The 23,332-nt window shown below is 36.7% G+C and overlaps 1 protein-coding gene across 4 annotated transcripts in view; it reads right to left on the bottom strand.

Annotated features, from left to right (window-relative positions):
* Nucleotides 1-21,135, bottom strand: part of LOC128871937 (homeotic protein proboscipedia) — a 133,233-nt gene extending 112,098 nt beyond the window's left edge. For 2 of the 4 annotated variants that reach the window (XM_054114124.1, XM_054114127.1), the window contains exons 1-2: nucleotides 13,978-14,548; nucleotides 9,069-9,729 (exon numbers count right to left, since the gene is read on the bottom strand). In XM_054114124.1, the coding sequence (XP_053970099.1) occupies nucleotides 9,069-9,570 (502 nt within the window). In that variant the 5' untranslated portion in view covers nucleotides 9,571-9,729; nucleotides 13,978-14,548. Of the gene's footprint in view, nucleotides 1-9,068; nucleotides 9,730-13,977; nucleotides 14,551-20,638 lie in introns of those variants that run through there. The other 2 variants (XM_054114125.1, XM_054114126.1) reach the window with 2 other exon arrangements.
* Nucleotides 21,136-23,332: the final 2,197 nt, after the last annotated feature.

Genomic DNA, 23,332 nt, shown 5'->3' with positions numbered 1-23,332 from the left:
AACGCATAGTACTGAAAATTATTTAAATAAAATAAATATAATTTACATTGGTAGTTTTAATATACAGGGTAGGTCATCTAACGTTTGAAACTTGTAAGCTTTAGGGGAGAAATTTAGTTGTTTTTCCCATTCTCGATTTTTTTATTTGAAAGTACTTATACAATCCTCGCACTTAATTATGGCTGTACTAATTTTGTTCTTGAGAGCGCTAATCGTTGATTATATTTAATGGCCTCCCACAAATAAACATTCAACAGACTCGAATCGCAGCTTCACGTGTACCAATGCACATCACCAAAAGGGCTAATAATGCGATTTTCGATACATTGGCTTCTCAACAGTCATGTGCGATTTTTTGTGTGAAAGAGATTTGTCGTGGAAGTTGATGCTTCGGTAAAAATGATTTTCTTGCCGTTACGGAAGAAGGTTCAACATTTAACTCTCTGTCTGTCTTAATACCTCTTTTTTAGTTGGTTCATTAAACAGCAATCAATAGTTCATGTTTCAAACATCCCTATATTGTACATCCGGCTTCCTTTAAACTAGTTAACCCAGACATTTGACATCAAACATTTTGAAAGTTCTAAAGAAAAAAATGTTCCCTCTAAGATGATTCAGTCTATTGTATCCAAGGGAGGGCAGTAAATTGTTGAAGTCATTTTATTCAACAGATAAAAAACAAAATATTTCACTCAGCATTGTCCCAAAAGTGTTTTCATAAATATATAAGTGTTATGGCAAACAGACTTTTTGCGCTGAAAATAAAACCATAGATCACGGAATAAATGCGTGTGTACGTATTTACGTGCATAAATTTTCTGGTATTTGATAATAAACCCGATTTCTTATTGATAAATTACTCGATGTAACAATTACTTCACCATGCCATAAAGTCCTTAAAGATACTTTTACGATACGATAGACAAACATACATACATAAGCATGTGCACACATCCATTCGCCTCAGTCGTCGCCGCACAATGAATTAATTTGACAATATTAACAAATTAAACGGTTCAACAAACGAATAAGTGTTACAACTTCATGCACTTCACCAACATCATTTGTAATTTATCCCGCTCAGCAGGCGGCCCGACGGCCAAATAAGCATGCCAAAAGGTTGCGCTGCGGTTATGTTGCCGTGTACCTAGGTACACATATACATATATGTATGTATGTATGCATATACACAAGTGAGATCCGGAGTACGCATTGATTCAACAGCAGCAGACTCGTGTGCAAGTGTGGTTGTGTAGGTTTGGCTAAAGAAGATATATTGACCCAGTGTTGCACTCGTAGATGGCATATGTTTATATGTGTGTTGGCGTCACGTTATAAGCTGTATTGCGCATATAACGGCGTTTGTTTATCCACTTTAACTAATGTGAGTTAAGAGTCCTCATCAAGGGCACACTAAGTGTGTTTTTATAGCTTTGTAAGTACAATACTTGGGTGGACCTTAGAGTCCCTTGGCAGGGTACATTTTTTGAAATTATATGTATAGTAAATGTGTATATACACCATATGCGTATGTTTTTATCCATTTAGAATAAGATTTGAGTGTTTCTTATGATTGTATTAACACCCTCCCTCGTTGCTGAGGTGTTATGTAGCGTGAGGTAATGTTTAGAACTACTGTAGGTAGGGTGGTTATCATAAAGACACACTTAGACCTTAGAACTGCTGTAAGCCTTCCAAAACCTCAATTTATTAACTTAACAAAGAACAACTTTATTAGCTTAAACTAATTTGGTTGCTGGTCCTTTTTAATAAAAATAAATAAATTCGAAAATATTTTATGCAAAGTAAGAAACATAGTGTCGCTATTTAAATAAAAGTACTTTCCATAGATGAAAACAACTGGTAATCAAATGAAACGAAATCTGTTTAATAAAGCAGATGGGGTTGTACTTTCTACTTAAAATTGTCTAAGAGTTCCTTTTTCACCGTCAAAGAAAATCACCTTGCAGCATTCCCCGGTTGTAAGTATGGGGAATGTTTATGCTGCTACAACAACAATCACCTTGCGTTGTACTTTGGATTCAGATCGATTCTGGTCAAACTACTTTCAGTTGAGTTCAATAACTCGTCGCTGATAACGTTGATTTGTATCAGTTTCACGAAGTTTTAAAAACACATCCCTTATTAAAAAATTACAAAAACGAGATAAAGAGAAAATGGATATTCAGGCATCTTCGTAGACACAAAACTCGCGATGCATAGTTTTCAGAGGAAAAAAGTTATTTCTTGTAAAAAACTGGCGTATTATGGACTGTGAATATTATTGAGGCTTTTTGTTCGACCTAGGAGCCACGGTAATATATATTTGGATATTCGCTGATCAAAACAATGAAATATATATAGGTTTACGTGGTTGGTAAATTTCGAAATTTCATAATTTTATAACTGGCATCATTTATAGGTGAGCCTACAGTAAATATTAGATATGCTTAATAACTTTTGTAAGTATATACTTTTTTAATCAGTATATTACATTTTGCTTCAGTTAACAAATTTTTAAAATTATATTACTTCCCAGTATTTTTCCATTCATACAGTTTAAATATAGGGGCGGTCATGCTGAAAACGAATTATAATGAATAAAAAATTACAATGAATAAAATGGTTAAGTTTTTTGATTTACATATATGTAAGTATATGTATATTTGGCGCTTAGTCCCTCTTGGGGTATTTTGGCCGAGCTCCTTCTCCTATTTGTGGTGTGCGTCTCGATGTTGTTCCACAAATGGAGGGACCCATAGTTTCAAGCCGACTCCGAACGGCAGATATTTTTATGAAGGGCTTTTTCATGGCAGAAATACGCTCGGAGGTTTGTCATTGCCTGCCGAAGGGCGACCGCTATTAGAAAATCGTTTTCCGTCATTTTATGGTACGGCGCTTCTCCCACAAAAACCATATCCATGTTTCACATTTTGTGCAAATTTTAAAACAAAACTCATTTTGCAAGACTCTGAAATGCTACTTTGAATTTTTACACAACAAAGATTTAACTAACAAAAATTTTTCTTCGTTTCCCAAAACTAAAAATGGTCAGAAAATTTCTGTTAAATATGAATTTGTGGAGCCGCCAGCAGGCTGATGTAATCCGCACCTTCAACTCAATACATGGATTTTTTAAAGCTTTCGATAAAGTCAGTCACTCACTTTTAGGTGTTATTTAAACTGTACATATTTACATCTAGAGCCGTTATTGACAACACTTCTTAGCACCCTTTTATTGCCTTGTCGTGTCATATAAAATCCTCTCATATTTATAAATAAATTAAATAAGTAAATATTTATAAAAGGCGGAAGAAACTTAAAAACAAGCATACATGTTCAGGAACATAACTACATAAGTGCGCATTAAAAGAAACAAAAAAACACATTTACTGCGCTAACACAAAAACAAAATAAAAACTTGGTTAATGAAAACAAATTAAATTCAAATCACAATGCAACAAATAAAGACATTTTGTCGCAAGAAAACAAAAAAATTATAATTTGATTTCAACTCGTCGCTTGTTTTCAACAAAATTTCAAAAGGTGAGCTGCCACATTCAACTGCTGGTGTGGCTACGATGCCACATACATACATTATTAAATACATATGTTTTGAGTCGAGGAAGTATGGTAAAGGAAGTGCGGAAAATGGTTTTTCACTCTCGCGAGTTGTTGAGGGATGGTGGCTAAAATAATCAATAAAATATAATATAAAAGAATAAGTTCAAACACTGTAAAATAACTTTGCATGTTGTTGCATGTTTGATAATCAAATAAAAATAAAAATAAAAATAAATTAAAGTAAAATAATATTCGGCAGTGTATCTTTTTGGGACAATTCAATGGCTTAAAAAACTATTGAGGCCTTTTCTCAGGCTTCATATCGCAAATTTTTTTATATGAAAGATTTTAATCCATATGAACTTCATCAAAATCACTAAGGCATCACTATAAAAAGTATGATTGTTTTTTTTTTTTTTAATTTAGTAAAGTATTATTGTCAACACTCAAAATATTATCGGAGAAAAGTATTTGAAAGCAAAGGAGTACATCTTTTTGTTTTAAAAATTTATTTTTTAAATTGCGAATGTGCGACTCTAATAATGGTATATATAATATGTACAGTGAATTGCGTTAATGAGCTTCGACCCTTAGTGCTTTTAAACTCAGAAGCCTGCTTTTTTTACTTAGAGCCATTAATTTTGCAAAAATATACTAAAACTTTAACTGCTTTTCAACCATTTTTGCTAACATATGCATCTATGCCAAACAGAATAAGCAGGGTCTGAGAAGCGAAGCGTGTAAAACACAAAGACAAACACCACAAATCGCAGATTTTGACTAGCATTATTTTATATTTTTTGGATCTACCGGCTCCGAACGGCAGATATTTTTTAGGAGGAGCTGTTTTATAGTAGAAATACACTCAGAGGTTTGCCATCGCCTGCCGAGGGGCGACTATTATTAGAAAATCATTTTGATGTTTCATTCACGAAGACTCGAACCTACATACGTCTTCCGAATGGTAGTCATGCACCAACTCAGTCGGCTACGGCGGCCGCCTATACGGGCCACTATGGATTATATATATGTATATATATATAATTGACGGGTACACCCTTTAGGGTATTTGACCGAGCTCCTCCTCCTATTTGTGGTGTGCGTCTTGATGTTGTTCCACAAATGGAGGGGCCTACAGTTTCAAGCCGACTCCGAACGGCAGATATTTTTATGAGGAGCTTTTTCATGGCAGAAATACACTCGGAGGTTTGCCATTGCCTGCCGAGGGGCGACCGCTATTGGAAAAAACTGTTTCTTAATTTTGGTGTTTCACCGAGATTCGAACCAACGTTCTCTCTGTGAATCCGAATGGTAATCACGCACCAACCCATTCGGCTACGGCGGCCGCCACTATGGATTAGGCTATATAAAAATACAGATTTCTTAGTCTTAACCTCTTTTGCTATATTCTTGCCTTTGTACGCTTATATGTACTTAAATATTTATGTGGACATGTACTGGGCTTACAATTTACAGCAATATCTTATGCAGTTATAGAGGGATTGTTTCACTAAATTTTAAATATGCATTGAAAATGTGTACAATAATTATGTAAATACAGAAGTGGTTTTAAAAAATAGTATTTCGCACGGCTCTTTGCTAACTGACATTCGCAACATTTCTGAATGAAGTATTAGCGACGGCTGCATCGTCTATCAAGAGTCTACAAGCAACCTTCCTGCAAAGCTTTTGGCAACGTACTTCCCCGTATTAATTACAGCCCGAAATTTTTGCATAGTTATTTATCAATATAACAAATTAACTTTTCTTAATGTTGCCACAAAGGCACAATTTCTTTCAATGTTCCGCATTTTGGCCGATTAATTTGGATCGAATCGATGTGACGTCATTATCATATACATTTTAATCGATTTCTTACAGAAACGGGATATTGACATATCCGCTGCACTTTTAAGCCAGTACGCAGAAAATGTGCGGGCTTACCAACAAGTAGTGCTGAATTATTGCGAAATTGATTTGTATTTTCTCTTCGGCGGACACTCACCGTCATTCTGCTTTTGTCTGTCCACGAGAGATGTCCACTCAAAAGAGGGTAACTTCTTTCGATACATATTGGTATAGAATAAAATTTTCGCTCAAGGGAGGTGTTCGTTAGGAGAGGCTACACTGTATTTATAAATTGTGTGTACAATATTTATGGATTGAATTCTAACTTCACATAAATAATATTTTGTTATAAAGATGAATAATTTTTTGATATATTTGTTTGTATGTATATATAAACGGAAATTTCCAGATTACTTTTCACCGGAACCGCAAATGCTAAGATAATGAAATTTGAAACAGTTACTTACACGCCAACACCTGTCGTGGTGAAAAGTAGCAGATATTGGGAAAGGAAAAATTCGTATAGTTTAATTGTATGGTTCAATTGAAATTGGATAAAAACTAGAGTGAGAATTGTTACTAGTATTGAGTGAATTTTTGACCACGGGCAATACTAGTATATACAGAACTGTCAATGAAATTATTCAGATCTCGAATGATTTGGTTTTTCTCGTTGATTAAGCATTATTTTAAGCTTTTTAAAAATGAGTAGTTTATATAAATTTTAGCTATAAGAAAATCGGTAATTATATGCAGACTATATTTTTTGACCATTTGTGGAACAACGCCAAGACGCACCCCGCAAATACCACACCCCCTGGAACTCCCCTGGGGGGTTCCCCATACAATCATTTCAAAACATCACCATTTTTGGCCTTTACATGAGAAAATAAACTAAAAAGTTCGACCCAAATTGGAGGACATCAGAATTCGTTTTAGAGGTATGGTTCCTTCGGCAAAGTTTCTTATTTTGATCCCTAGAATACGATTTTCACAGAGCAATGAGCGATTTTTAAATCGACCCGCACTAATGTATATATATATATATATTTCTCGATTAACGAATAAATTGATCAATATTTAAAAAAATATATATTATTTAAGCTATTAACATATTTCAAGCTGAGATCTATGCCTAACCAAAGCAACTGCATTAGCATTGGAATTTACTGCCCTCGACACTCGCACAAACATCTTCATCGATAGTCAAGCTGCTATTAAAGCAATGATGGCTGTAATGACTAGCTCGGGATGTGTGCAACACCGTAGGTCTAAAATTGACGAGCTTTACGTATTCTCGCAGGTCACAATTTGCTGGGTACCAGAGCGCAAGGGAATAGAAGGAAACGAGAGAGTTGGCGAGCTTGCTAAGGCGGGCACCTGCTTGCCTAGGATGAGTACGTCAAACATATGTGTATCCCTCAGTCTCAGTTTTTAAGACGGAACTAGACGAGGAACTAACTCTGGAAGCACATTCTATATGGGAAGCCTCCACCTGCCACACGATTGCCACAATAATGCTACGAACTTGCAACACGAAAACAACCTTATTTTAGTTGGAGTACTGACGGTACATTGTTTCATTCCATATCACGCAGCCAAAATGGGATTGGTCCAGAGCGACGTATGTAACTTATGCGAAGAAGAAGGGAGACCTTCAGAACACCACATTTGTCACTGCTTCAGTGTCTATGTGAGATCTATTCAGATCAGCCAGACCTTAAGCAATTCTCAGACAAATTTAAAACTTACCGAACAAAATAAATTCAATTAAATAGGTCCGCCAAACCGCACATAAGTTTGTTTTTAGGGTTTGCTTGCTTTTTAGGATTATTAAGCTCTGTTAAAAACTAATTCGCAAACGGCAAGCAATTCTAAGGTTTTCAAAATTTTCATTGTCTAAAATTAATCTTTTTTTAAATTAAAGTTGGGATTTTTTCAGTGATTCTCAATTGTTGGCGAAGACCCATAATCAACACATTGTAAATCATTATATTTATGTATATTGTACATAAAAGCTTTTACATATAAATTTGGTGCAAAAAAATGTGCAGCAGATGTGACTGCAGTGGAAGTGTTGCACAAATGTCCGCAGGATATGTGTAGAGCATTCGACTATTTCGTCGGCCGCTGTTGTAACCTTAAAGTCGACTCCACCACTAACAGCAACAAAAAAAAGCAAGACCTTCCCCATTTGCCGGCACCAAAGCATTATGAGGGTACATGAAAGTATTTTGACAAATGAATCCAAATAACAGGTTGCAATCCTACTTTCTGCGTTTGTTCTTGCCATTCGGTTTGTGCCACCTTTTTCGTATTTCTTTGCGTAATGAAGGTTTGTGTATTGAGGAACCGTTGCACGGTCAGTCAAGAGTCGATCGAACGAGTGGCAAACATTTTCTTCCCATTGAAGAATTGAAAATTGTTGGCAACTGCAATACATTAAGCAACCGAGCGGCAAATAAACAGCGACTACTGATGGAGGGAACGGACACTGACGGAGAAATGGGCGAATAGGGAGGCGGTCGAAAAAAAGCAGCGGATGGATGGATAGCCATCATACCTAATTTATTATCATACTTATGTAAGAGTATATGTGCATGTGTAGCAACACATGAATGTTTTTTTTATTTATATTTAAGGTTTTTTAGACGAAAGAGGTATGCGTACTCTGTATATACATTTCTTCTTGTACATATCTACATATATTATATATAAATATATGTATTGTTGTGCATATACATATATTATGTATGAATATGTGTTAAACAAATTTATATGTACGCATTTGGGCACTTTTTAGCACATGAAAAACAAATTGTACAGTTCCACCAAACTAGAAAATTAGTAAGTGTCCAAATTGTCTGGGTTAAACAACTGACTAGAGTAAAATAGTATACATACATACATACATGCATATATACAAACTTATTTTCATACACTTGCACATGCGCACACTCCCATGCATACATCCATATTTGTGTACAGCATATACAAGTGACATGCCCATTCTTATAAGCCAGCAAATCTCACGTTCTTTTCGACGTCAGTGCAATCGGCCGTTCACAACCTTAACCGCAACCTTCATGTGAGCCACGAAAATTGTTACAAATGATCGCAAATAACAGATCTTTGCCGAACGCCACGGTGCAACCTCATCCAGTTGCTTAGGCAATGGATTCGGTCAGTCGGTTGAAATTTTTTTAAATGCTGTGAATTGTGACTGAATACCTCTCATGACGGTTCCATCAAAGGTACCGTCTGTATGTCAGTTACTACACTCGGCCCATGTGCATTGGGTAGCAGCAAATTGTTGCTGTATTTTGTGAACAAATCGAATGTAGTTTAATTCTCTGGTAACTGCCATTCGAAATGGGCGCCGGCTTGTTTTCAGACAGCAGTCAGATGCAATAACTATCTCATACAGTTGTAGCTGTTGTTGTTATTGTACTGATTTCTTGATTGATGGCTTATAAGCTGGCGAGCATAACAGCAGTTATATAAATGTAGGTATATGCATGTACATATGTATGGGTGAACTTATGTATATATATATATACAAATACAAATTCAATGATGGTCCCCTGCTCAGTCGAAGCAATTTTATTAAAGTAATTAATCTTTGCGCTATACTTTGCGTGTTACCAAACACTTACCTTGATTGTTATTATTTTGACTTTTCCGCGACGTCTTCTTCTCCTTCATCCAAGGGTATTCTGGTACCGAATCCATGCCATCCGACGACTGTGGCACTCCAATACCAACACCAACACCAACCGGATATCCGCCACCACCAACAGGTGTGCCCATCTTTGGACTTTCCGGACTCAGATGATTGAGAAATTCAGCCATAGATGGTTGAGAGTTGATAAAACCCCCCTCGGAGGCGGCCATCCAGTATGCGGTATCAGCAGCAGCACGTTTATCACAGTTTGTCGATCCCATTTTGCTGACAAGCATAGCTGTTGATGGCGGAGGCGGCGGCTGCGGCACAAGAGGCATTTGCGCCGGCGCTGAAACTGATACTGACACTACCTGCGCCACAGGCACTACTGGCACTAGCGTCTGCCCCGTGGACACCTGTAGTGCATTCAACGGTGATTCAGACTTTATTTGTGCGCCCATTTGGGGATCTAAGGTGCTACACACTTCTTGCATTTTATACACTCAATGGAAGTTAAATGATCGCACCAGTTAATTACTCAACAATACTGCACTGCACTTAACATTACAAATATCCACACTCATTTATAAATCATCACTTAAATCTTGTTTGCATACAGGTTGGATTGCCTTGTTTTCACCATTGTGCCTCACCTGAAAGAAACAACAACAAATAATATGTTCATCCAAAATCAATATTTTTGTGTAAATGACTAATGGATTTTTTGCTAAGTTTACATCGATTTAGGCCTGACCTAAGGTGAAGTGGCGTTTTATGCATATAATTTGTATTTTGCTACTCGTCTCTATTTAAGTTTGTGTTAAGTGTTTTTATGCTTTTTGGTTTGGATAGTGATTCAATTAGTATTAGCTGAAAATATTAGGACACAGCATAGTTAATACATTTGGCTGTTGTTATATTAAATAATTAGTTGCTTCTGTTTTATTAATATTTCGTTTATAAAGTTGAGATTCATATCAGGTGTAATGTAAAGGTGTAGGCAGCTCTCTTTTCTATTTTTGTACATTTGTCTTCCTTATGAGAGCAATGTTAATTTTTTGTTTTTGTATTTTTATTTATTTTTTCATAACTTTTTACTGTGTAACAAAATTCGAATCAACATACACCAGGTTAGCTTATATTTCCGGGCAAAATTTTTAAACATGCACTTGGCCGCCGTAGCCGAATGGGTTCGTGCGTGACTACCATTCGGGATTCGCAGAGATAGTTCGAATCTCGGTGAAACACCAAAATTAAGAAAAGCATTTTTCTAATAGCGGTCGCCCCTCGGCAGGCAATGGCAAACTTCCGAGTGTATTTCTGCCATGAAAAAGCTCCTCATAAAAAATATCTGCCGTTCAGAGTCAGCTTGAAACTGTAGGTCCCTCCATTTGTGGAACAACATCAAGACGCACACCACAAATAGGAGGAGGTGCTCGGCCAATACACAAAAAGGGTGTACGCGCCAATTATATATATATTACGCCAAATTTAAAATTTTTCAACAATAAGACTATTTACTTGCAATGATTACTTTCCCTTTATTGTTATTATGAGGGGATTTATCACTGTAAACTGGAAGATCTATTGTGAACCCTTCACGAATTTAGAGTACTTTTCTGAGCTCAGCTTCCTCAATTACGAGTATTAGTCTATTAGTCCCTTCATCTCATTTTAGTATTGGTCCTATTTTATTGAGTTTTATTTCTTTCTTTGGTATATTATCTTTACTCAGTTGTTTGTCCCGCGTATGCATTAGAGCTAGGCACGTCTTCATCCCTATAGAACGTGTCAGTTCCATTGTAATATATTCCTAGGTTAATAAGATTATAATTTAATCTACAACGCCTTGTTAGAACTCCTGTAATGATTCTAAAATTACTCTTATTTAATTCCATATAGTCTTTAAATCCTTTAGGTTATCGTCTACGAGGGAAGAAGGAACGCTGTGCCGTCCCCCCGAGGAGCACAGTTACTCATTGAGTTGGGTACATATCAGGCTGAAATGCAGTCTATTACCCCCCATCACAAACAAGTCCGATGTACATGTGCTATCCCGGATTGCAGAGCGGATGTTAGTGATCAGTCCACCTAGTCATTTCCTATATTAGGGTAACATCTTCCACCTAGGAAGAAAAAGCTTCATCACTCATAATAATAATCAGTCCTGATCCATGACTTTCCTGAAAAAGGCAATTCGAAGTACGGAGAAGAAAAGTTATAATGCGCTATACTCCAGCTGTACAGTTAGCGTAGACTAGGACCAGCGAACGCAAATACTACATTGGGCGCATTCAACGATTTTGAGAGCTTTTCACAACTATTCCGAGATATAACAACGCTCGATCTCGAACCGGATAAGGCGCTGATACCCATGCCCATAGCCACTTGTAAATTACTTATAGACAGGGAAACCATCAAAAAGGTAAATACAAGCTGGCAAAACCTCACAACATCAAGCAGACAGACATGGCCGAACTGGAACAGCGGTCGATCGAAGATCTTGCTAAGATTTAACAGAGAATCTATAAGAAAAATGATAGGTGTATTAACTGCTAATTGTTTAATAGGCAGCCACGCTAGAAGGTTAGGACTGCCGTACTGCGATTTCTGTAGAAGCTGTCTTAATACAGAAGAAGAGGAAACAGTCAGACACCTTTTATATGAGTGTGAAAGCCTAGCTATGAGAAGCCTGCAGCATTTCTAACCGATGTAGCGGACATAGCCCATCTAAAACTAACGAAGCTCTGCTCGTTTATTAAAGCTACCGGATGGTTTGAAAAGGAATACGTAGAGTAAGGATAAGCTCCAGTGGTATCACAATGGACCTGCGAAAGGTCTAAGTGTGTCTCTATGACAACCACCCCACCTACCTACCTACCTACCTTCCGAGCTATAAAATATATCTGAAATAAGCTACAAATAAAAACTCACCAAAACTTAGGGTGTCAACACCATCGTGAACAGATCGATGATTATAAAAATTGTGGCTGTCAGATCACGGATATCAGCCATGAACACAGCTTCGACGTTCGCCTCCCTGACAGAAATAAATTCAAATATCTTTCTAAGCGATGTTTACGTTGCAATCTATATTTTTACATACAACTTCTCACGGCAAAACGAAGACATTGAACCGCTCAGTCACATGACTGACAGTTTCGGAGAACCGTATTACGAGTTTCATCACAACTGTTGAAATATGCAAATGTTCTGCTCGAAGAATGCTCCTCATATTTCTATGGAAATACTTATTTGAGAGCCTGTCTGAGGGCCAGTCTCGTTGACTGACTGGAATCGTTAAAAGATCGATAAGGTTTAAGGGTATCTATGGATAGAAAAACTTTCTGCCATTACTTTCCGTTTAGTAGTTTGTATAAAGAATCACTTATATTATATATATATAATATATAATTAGCCCTTACACCCTTTGTTGGATGTGTGGCGAAGTTCCTCCTGCTATTTGTGATATTTGGTTTGATTTGGTTTTGAAATGGAGGGACCTTCAGTTTTATGCCGCCTCCAAACGAAGCCTTTTCATGGCAGAAATACATTGCCTACTGAAGCTGGACCTCTATTTCAAGTTATTTTGATGTTTCATGCCCACAGCGGGTTTCGAGCCCGGAAACTACCGACAAAGTCATTCGACTACGGCGAGCGCCACTTATATTGAACAAAAATTAAATATTTATTTGGCGGTGATGTTTACATAGCAATAAATCACCTCTTCGAGAACACTCCTACATAGCGGGCGTGATAGGCATCGCAAATTTTTATCGAAAAGAGTACATGAAAACTTTTTTAAAGTTTGATAAATTAACTACATGGTCCAATAGCCATAATTCAGATTCTTTTAGGAGCATTAATTTTTTTATTAAAATTTTGGGTCAATTAAAAAATGTTTGAATTATGGGGGACATGCATTTTAAAAAATCTATTTCGGGAAAATTGCAAAAGATGTTATCTACAGAGTGAAGTAACTTTGAAGTAGACTTGAATTTTAGAAACTCTAATATTCCAAAATGTTTTACATAAGTCTTAAGACGGAGATCACATTGAATATGAACTTTTAAATTGGAGAAAATAAGTGAAGTATCCCCTTACAGCATGCCTTTACCTTTAAAAAACATACAAATCTTAGTTCTATTCTTATTTTATATTCTCAAAGCCCTCCTATGAGCAGTATTATCACACACAATTCATCAAATTTCACATTTCGAATTACAAGTATATTGCAATGTTTCAATTTTTTTAACGCCTTTCGGCCCACTTTAGTTCGGTATCGACACATAAAGTTACCCCATTTGATTAAGGGGGCGCTTCTAAGTACACAACAAAGAGGGCGAAAGTACCGGTTTCTGCGGACATCTCGCAATGAGACTTGTTTCATTAAATCACTACACCACACTAAGAAAGCTCTTGGTCGAAATATGTCGGTTCTAGGACACTAGGACCAGCTAACATTTGACCACTTGTTTCTGTTGCCAGGCTTTTTAAGTACACAAAGTCCAGTTAGCCATAGAAACCTAAAACCTCATGATTTTGACACTCAGGAAAATTACAAGAGTACTATTAACTTTGCTTAAAGAATTTAAAAAACTCTTCATTACCAAACAAAAAGAAAGACGTTAAAAACGATTTACATATTTCCCTTGCAAACGCATTTTCTTGATCATAACCAAAACCACTAAAACTCCCATTTAACAAGCGATGATTTCATCGAAACCGCCACTAGCGCAGTTTTGGCCGTCAAGTTATGTAAAATTTCTCACAATTATGCCTACAACATTGCCGCGAGAAATCATTGCTGCATGTAGAAGTTTGACAATATCATTATAAACTTTTGATGGAATTAGTTTTTGGCTAAATTTAATGGAACAAAGCTTTTTACATATACAAACCATTTTAAATTCGAACAATCGAGGTTTTCAGTTGTCAAATGAGACGCGGCATCGTCACTAACCGACCAGCACGATATTTTTTACTCGTAGAATGGCACTTCGTCTACTCAAGCACGACGAAACCAAACAAGGGATCATACCACCACCGCCACCAACAACAATACCTCCACCATTACCAACACTAACATTGCTATGACACCTGTGGTGGCGTCCAGAGCGATATTCGTGCGGACCAAACAAATTGCACGATAAAACTTTGTGTTTCGCGACGGCCAAAGCGATTTGCCAACCAGACAGTTAATCAGATAAGAAGTGCCAGCAGCGCATGCGACAACATCCAACAGCGAAAGTAACAGCATCGATAACTGAGGTCTCTATTCGAGAATAACAACCTAAATTGTGGAGTATACGACTTGGAGACAACCAAAGTCATGTTTGTAGGCACTTGGAGATTTTGTGGTATTTGTAGATTTTGTAGAGTTTTTTTTGTTTTAGCCTTGTGACGACGAATAGCGCTGACGATACACTCGCTGATCACTTGAACGAGTCGACTCAAGTCGGTTGCTTTTGTCAATTAGTTTATAAACTTGTAAATATGTAAACATATTTACGAACTACGGTAGTCATGCACACGCGTCGATTCGCTGCATTTATTTACCCCGTGCATTCAGTAGCCTATATATGTAAGTGTGTACATACACACCCAGCATAAAATCACGGTGGAGAGAATACAGAAGGCGACGACATCCGCGAACAGCTATCCCGCTCTCAGTGAATTTGACAGAATCAGCTATTGAACTGACGTAATAAGTGGATATTTTTTATAATTTTTTGTTGTATTGTTTTTCGTTGTTGTTGTTTTTAAGGAGCGTTTTTATCGTAGTACCCCGTTGTCTTAAATTTGATAACAGCAAGTAGCAAGTTAGTAGCAATATTAAAAACGGGTTTTCAACGTGTTTTATTAGTATTTTTTATATTGTAATTTTTATACCCTTTACACCCCTACTATTATAATTTTGTTCACATGACGGTTGCATTTAATAGCATAAAATAATCGAATTAGATATACTCGTAGATGTGCAGAAAGATGAGAGGAGTCGATTTGGCTATGAAGTACTTATATCCGTTATTATGCAAGATAACTCGAGGAAAAATTAATACATATATTTCAATGAAATTTGCTGCACGTATTATTTCTTGTCCAAGATAGCTTGAGTCCAAAAGAAAAAACAAGACACCTCTTTTCGGTTAGATGCCTGTATTTACATAACGACTTAATAAAACTCGCCTAAATTCAGTGCACTTCTTGCTCCGTATCTCAATTAGATTCGATATAAATTTTATTGAGAATGGATAAAAACGATACCCACTTATTATACGTTCAGACGAAATTTCCGTCCGTCCGATTGATATTTTAATCTATAATTTAAGAAAAAGTTCACATACTTTTACGAAACTCGGCAAGGTCTTTGCCCTTAATACGAGGTAAGTTTGTTTTGTAAATTGAAGACATCGACTAATAATCTCGCTCAGTGCCCACATAAGAAATCAAACTACCAAAAAGTTGGTACAAATAATGAACCAAAAAAAAAAAAAAAAATTAAAAAAAGCGGTATAACGCCCACTTTTGGGCAATTGTGTGTAACTCGATAACGACTTAAAAGAACTCGCCCAAACTTGGTACTCCCCCCTCATTTAGATCCGACTTAAAGAATATTGATATATTTTTCTAATATCATAAAAAAATATCTGCCGTTCGGAGTCGGCTTAAAATTGTAGGCCCCTCCATTTGTGGAACAACATCAAGACGCACAGCACAAATAGGAGGAGGACCTTGGCCAAACCCCAAAAAGGGTTTACGCGCAAATTATATTATACTGGGTTGCCCATATTCGACGGACCCATGTGTGTTTTTATAATCAAAGAAAAACACAATTTTTTTGATGTTGCCGATAATAATCATTTTATTTGGTTCAAGTAGATTTGTTGACATTACTTTTTGAATATGATATCTCTCAAATGGCTGCCTTGAGCCTGTACGGCGTATTGTGCCCGTTTTGAAGCATTTTCCATAGTTTTAGCTAACATTTTGGCTGGAATAGCGGCTATTTCCTCACGGATGTTGTTCTTGAGCTCTTCTATGGTCTTCTTAATATAAAGCTTTGATTTTAAATATCCCCACAAGAAGAAGTCAGGTGGCGTTAAATCGGGCGAAATCGTCATTTTTCGACATCAAACGAAGAGGAAACAATTTCTTCAAAAAATCGATTGTGGTGCGAGCTGTGTGTGGTGGAGCGCCGTCTTGTTGAAACCAGAACTGCCTCATAAGCTTTCGACGAATAATTGGCATCACAAAAGTGGTTATCATATCGCGATAACGCTCCTGATTGACGGTAACAGCTTGACCATCTTCATTTTCGAAGAAAAACGGCCCAATTTTCAGTGGCGTAAATACGGCAATTTTGCCGTATACGTATACTGTTTCTTGAGTGGGTCTTGATGTTGTTCCATAAATAGAGCGACCTAAAGTTGTATGCCGCACCCGAACGGCAGATGGCTTTTTATTAGGTGATTTTTTTCATAGCAGAAAAGTATGGCCGAAAACATTTTCCATAATTTTGAACTCGAACCTTACCAAAAAAAAAACATTAAAAAATCCACGCATTCAGCTACCGCAACTGTCATTATGTACACATGCATATGTACATTTTTCCACTGAACACAGTTTTTGATTGCATCACTCCTAATTAAAATAAAAAAAATGTTTTTGTAATATTTAAAAAAGGCCATTGAAATTCACAATTAATACCGCTTTTTCATTTTTGTTTTTAAAGTGAAATAGTTTATTATTCAAACACATAAACTGTACCTAGAGTTTAAACTTTTTTCTACATTTTGAAAAACTTCAGAACTATCAAAAAATGGGATGCACCCTGCTGACAATTTGCATATCTCAAAATATATGAGGGTTGCTCTCATTATACAGGAATCTTATGAAATCTAGTGATAGATGCAAAAACGCACCAATTTCGTGACGGTCACTTTTCCTGCTGGGAATTTAGAAAATGCAATTCGATTTTGTTTGTAATCCTTGGACAAACGCTGCACGGTCAATTGTTTGTTGCTGTTCCGCTCCCTCTCCAATTCAGCTGGGCTATCCCTTGCTTTCTCTTTCTCTCCTATTTAAAGAAAGCACACAAACGCATTTGCGATTACATTCCCAAGAAACAGAGAACTCTCATGCACAAGTGTATCGACACGAACCGGTTCGAGTGGTAAAGACGACAATGGTGGATGATATTTTGTTATTCGTGGCCGTTGATTATTGTTTCATTTGTTTTTGTCATTCAAGTTCTTGTGGTCGGCGTTGTTGTTTGTATTTTGGAGAGTTTCAATTGTTTGTATGTTGTATGGAGTGTTCGCGTTGATTGTACGCAGTGGACTTTGTTTACGTTTTTGTAGTTTCTTTTCCAATTGGCAAAGGTGAATTTCATGCAAAGTGACATAGCAGAAGGAAGTCTCCGCTGCTTTTCCTGGACCTTTCATTTTGATCAACATGCGTATTTATTATATCTTTCCCCTTCCATATTTACTTTTTCACATAAAGAGCAAAATATAATATCAACGCGAATCTACTAAAAGTGATAGCAGTACCAAAGGGGTACGCGCCAATTATATATATATATATATATATAGTAGATCGGCTGAATTGTTGTTCTTTTTTTTTGCCGTATACATTAGGATGCCAGTACAAAATCAAATAACGAAAAACCGTTCACACTATCGTCATAAGCTTCTGGCTTCAAATGAATGGCGGCTGTTCAACGCAGCTCGTCCTTTTCTTTTAGTTGTTTATTTTCCTCTGTCGTGACATTCCAATGTACAAAATATTGTTGTTGGTCTAACGCCATCGCCTTCAATGAAATCACCTTGATCACGATTAGTGTTCAAGCATTTATGAACATACATGCTTCTTATTTTTGTATTCATTGATCGACTAAATAACATTACTATTATTTTTCGAAATATCTCGAAAAGAGTGATTTGTCAATCAATTTTTATTGTGTATATTTTTTCATTATTATTCCCGCAATCTCTAATTACATATACAGCTTTGGTAAATTTAAATGGCCAGATGCGCCATTAATAAGCTCCAATTTAAGGGAAGAGATATGGCTTATCTGACCACAAGAAAACAAAATAATAGGGGAATTATACGTGTGTGTGTCCTAGTTACATACGTGCATACATACGTGTATGATTTTCTTCGATTGCGACTACAACTATCCCAAAAAATAAGTTAGCTCCCGATGCAAAATTAACCGAGTTTTAAATAGAGATTGTGGCAATGGAGAAATTTTATGCTGCCTGAATTACGTGAACTTCTCTCAATGGTACTAACTTTTACTTGGTTTCAAATTTACTGCAAATTTGGCTGTATGGTAAATACTTGTAACCATCGCCCTTCGTCGTTGCCCGTGCAATCGAGCAGGGCCGGATTACTATTAGCTGTCTAGGCTAGCAGTACCGAGCACCGAAAAAAAACATTTGAAAATTTAATTTAGAAAGTTGTATCTACAATGACAATATTGTAGTTTTTCTCTATATTACGTTATCATATTTCAAATTACTATTCAAAAAGAGTAAAGGGTGTCATGATTAAGTTGGCCGCTTGCAAGCACAAACATGTACATATGTACAAATATATGTATTTAGGTGAAGTTGGAGAAATTTCAACCCATAACAAGTCAATGTTGAATATGAATATCATCTTAAGATGACGAAAGTGAAGCTAGTTTTATTTAAAAAATTATTAAACCGCAATTTAGTAATACGTCAAACTAACAAAAACAGCGCAATCAGGTTTTCGATGCAGGCGTGAGGAGAAGGGGTGGCGATATTTCTACCTCTCCTGGAGTTCTAAAAGAGAGCCACGAACGTACTGGTATTACTTATAGCAAGAATTATAAATTTACACCGATCGCACTCATCACTCTGCGCACTGTGCTTAGCATCAGAATTGGCCAGGAAGTCTGATTCCGAAGGTCTGAATAAATTTTTGAATCGAATATTTAGTTGCTATTTTTAATGTAATTATTATTATTATTAGAAGTCCATTACGCACTGCGACCAGAGCTGATCTATTGTGAAAGGTATATTTTGTAACCCTAGAGTTTTAGGCTTTTTAAAAATTTTAGCACAGTTTTGGGTTTGTTGTTCCAAAGATTGCATGGAGATACTACGATACCACCAAGGTGGTGAAGTCTCTGTCTGCCCAACGCAGGACATTCACCAAGCACATGTTCTGAGCTTTCTATGTCCGTTTCGCAAAAGCGGCAGACATTGGTCTCGGATAGACCAATATTATTTAGATGGTACCTCAGACTGCATTTTTAATGTTACACCTATTATTGAATGAAAAATAATATCAGAGAAGTTAAGAGAGCAAAGGTACGATTACTAGTGGAACCATTAAACGTCTATGTCGAGTGTATTTTGGAAAAACGTACGGATACAAATACAAAAAAATATTTTGGAAGAGCCCACATGTTTTTATCCCTTGCCCGTATTTTCTGTTGACGGCCCTGTTTCCCAGTTTTAGATACATTGTAAAGAGTAGATTTCGGAGCTTTTTGAATAGAAATTTTAATTTCAGTGTATTATGTTCTAATTAATCGCGTGGTTGATAGCCAATCACCCTAGAACTTATTAATTGAAGTGCCATGACCTCATTTCGTTTTTTCTTTATTTAAATAAAAAGTAATTTAAGAGCTTAGAATATAAGCAGATAATTTCAGCTTTAACCTCAGATTACAATTTCTATACAAAAAGGTTAGATTGATTGTAGGCAAATCTTCCTCTTTATATATAAAATTGAATGTTTGTCTGCATGTCCTCGATGAACTCAAAAGCTACTGGACCGATTATTATAAAAATTGGTATACCCTATATAGGTATTTTTCCACGGAGAAGGTTTGTAAGTATGCTCATTGCTGCCACTCGCCACCAGGTGGCGCTGCAGAGTAGGAACTTCTGCCCCGTTCAACCGGTTTTTTCGAAATAAACAAAATCAATAAAATGATTTAGAATGAATTAAATATTTGTGTACTGATTTTTTTAGGTTATTTTTCTAAAATTTATTTTAGTAGTTGGCGTAGCAACGCGTGAGGGGTACAGCTAGTATTTTTTATATTTTCGTTACTGAGAAAGCACTGTGGCAGCCGTAAAAAGAGGCATGGCTAGATATGAGCATATTTCTGGTATGGGGAATCAAACCGAAGCACTAGTTTCATATAAAAATTAAAAGTTGTATATATCACAAAAGTAATTTATGAAAGTCAAATGGATTATTTTTATAATAAATGGGTTGTATAAAATTATGGCGCTCTTCCTGCGAGCTTCTAAGACCCATCCGAAATGCTTGCATTAAACATAGATTCGTTTCACGTTCATACTTAAATGTGTATGTTTGCAAACCAACCAAGTAACTTGACATAGTCGATTTATTTCAATTTTATTATTTATTTATGCATTTACTCCACCGAACTCCTTGCACTGCTTTCTAACACATTTGTATTTACATATGTATAAAAAATATTTATTGTTGCATTTCCACTTTATTGTATTGAATGCTTTATATCTGCATGTTTCGATTTCTTACATTTTTTAATATTGCAATACACATCCAGTGGAAAGTAATTTGTGTACATGAATTTGTAATTTTATTTTTTAAATTGTACAATTCTATATTTCCTTATTAACATATGCATTCGCATTGTTTCCGTATAAATCGAATCTACGAAAGCTTTTTCACGATCGCCGCGCCGATATCACAAAACTTTCCCGCAAATGGTTGCTTACATACAATCGACCTCTATTCTATCCAATCGCACCGGACGCACTAAGCGCCACTTCATATTCGCTGCATTCAGTTTGGCCTACCAGCCAAAGAGACTTACAGCAACAAACAACATATATGAAATGCCGTTGAGGGGAGTGGCTTTTGTATGGCAGCTGCCATCCATCATCTTTGTATCCACCGAAGCAAACACTTACTGCCGGACATGCGCACTGCCGCCATGCTCGCATTCATAATAGGGGTGGAGTTTACTGCCTTCATTCACATCAAACAGCGCCGCTGCTAAGCAATCCGTGTTGCAGCAAGTAAGCGCCGAAAACTCTCCGCTCTTCGGATTGGCTGTGCGCCACGTTCCCACTGTAGTTCTTCGCTTAAGTTTTCTAATTTTGTGGCCTTGTCGCACAATTCATGTCGCTTTGTGGCGATACCGTTGCTATCGAGCGTTGTACATGTTGATTTAATGTGCTGGCATTCCCGTTTACTCATTTTCGTTTTTCATTCGCAATTTTTTACGTTTACTTTTTTTGTGATTTCAGTTTTTTACACTCTCGCGGCTTTTTTCAGTGATATTTTTGTTGTAACTAAGTTTTTCCATATTTCGCGGGCATTTTTGACATTTCGCTTTATTCACATTCCTTTGCTCGCTTTTCAGTTTTCTCTGACTTTTTTTAGTTCCATCGCAGTCGTCCGACGTCTGCCTGTGTTGTCTATCTCACTGTCAATCTTGGTGGCAATGGTTTTTGTTGGACTCTTAGTTTTGGCCATATTACTTTTTATTGCTGTGTGCTGCAGTTTACTTCACGTTATTTTTGTTATTTTTTCCTTTCCATACACTTTTAGTGCGAAAAAATAAAAGCAGCAGTTTATTTTAAATAAAAGTTTGATTTCAAGTCGGTGAGAAATCAAAACAAAAGTTTTCATAGAACTTTCCAAGTTTTGAAATAATAAATTGACACATTTAAAAGTTCGAAAGGGGGAAATGAATAAAGTTGGGCAAAACACATAAATTTCATATTGTCGTATCTGAGCGCCAAACTAGTTCTTCATGGAGTATTCGATTGTGCATAAACAAGGAAGTACATACGGATGTACATATGTATGTATATATAAATGCCTAACAACGCTCACCTTCCATGCTACGAAAAAACAAGTAACTGTTATTTCAATTAAAGTAGTTTGCAGGCTGGCATGCTATATGAAAAAGTGTTTCTAGAGCCTCGAGTTTTTAGTGCCATATGGTCTTTACCATTTACTAATTCAAATAGTAGGCCAAGGACTAAAATCAGTCAAAGACTAATCAAATTAATCATTAATTTCATCCAACGACTGAGTTTAGAGGATTTATAGCACGCAAAACAATTTAAGGGGTGGTTCCAAGGCGAATCTATAAAAGGTGGTGGACCAGCTGATTTGCTTTTTTCTTTCGCCTTGTACATCCGGATGCCAGCTTATAATGAAATTACGAAAAATAATACCATCGTCGTATGCTTCTAGCTCCAACTTCATGTCGGCTGTTCAACATAGTTCGTCCTTTTGTTTTTTTTTTCCTACTTTCTTTTCACGCAACATTCCTATGTACGAAACGTTGTTGTTGGTCAAACGCCATCACTTTATTGAATGCGCCTTGGATAATCCCAAAGTGTTCACCTTTTTCTTAAGAACTTTCTTTCATATTAAAATTTATTTTATTGATTGAATGTGTAAAAAATACTATAACAAAATATTTTTTTAAAATAACTGTCGGGTAACAGGGGTAAAGGTGGTAACATATGCCGATGACTTGGTCCTGATGGTCTCAGGTCCCTTCCCATTAGTAATGACTGAAATTTTGGAAGGTGCACTGGCCAGTAGTGGTCTCAGAGTCAACTCTGACAAAACGGAGATGCTATTCACTAGAAAATACAAGCCTCTATCTTTTAAGCTTCCTAGACTTAACAACCAGTGTCTTACACTTTCATCGGAAGTCAAGTATCTTGGTGTAATACTTGACCCCAAGCTCCAATGGAAGCTGCACATAGAAAATCGAGTTAAGAAGGCCAATATAGCCTTCTACGCCTGTAAATCTATGTTCGGCAAAAAATGGGGTCTCAAGCCACGTGTCGTACTTTGGATGTACAACTTAGTGGTTCTGCCAATTTTGACATACGGTTGCCTAGTTTGGTGGGTAGCTCTTCAGAAGGACTACAACTTCACTAAATAAGAGAGATTTCAGAGAACTGCATGTGTGGGCATCACTGGTGCCTGTAGAACATGTCTCACCGCTGCGCTCAACGTTATTCTCCACTTAATTCCTGTGGATCTGCAGGTTAAATCCATTGCTGCTCAGAGTGCTATCAGACTGAAGGAGTTTGGCCTTTGGAGACAACTTCCTGTAGGACATAGCAGCATCTTGAAGCAGATCTCCCCTTCCTTCTCTGATATTCGCACCGACCTCTCCATCCGCAAACTGTGCTTTGAGGGCTGTGCTAGGGCTATCTTTCCGAACAAGATTAGAAA

This window comes from Anastrepha ludens, chromosome 2, assembly GCF_028408465.1.
Source record: "Anastrepha ludens isolate Willacy chromosome 2, idAnaLude1.1, whole genome shotgun sequence".
Lineage (NCBI taxonomy): Eukaryota > Metazoa > Arthropoda > Insecta > Diptera > Tephritidae > Anastrepha > Anastrepha ludens.
Note: the sequence above shows the minus strand (reverse complement) of the source record. Positions and strands in the feature narration are given on the sequence as shown.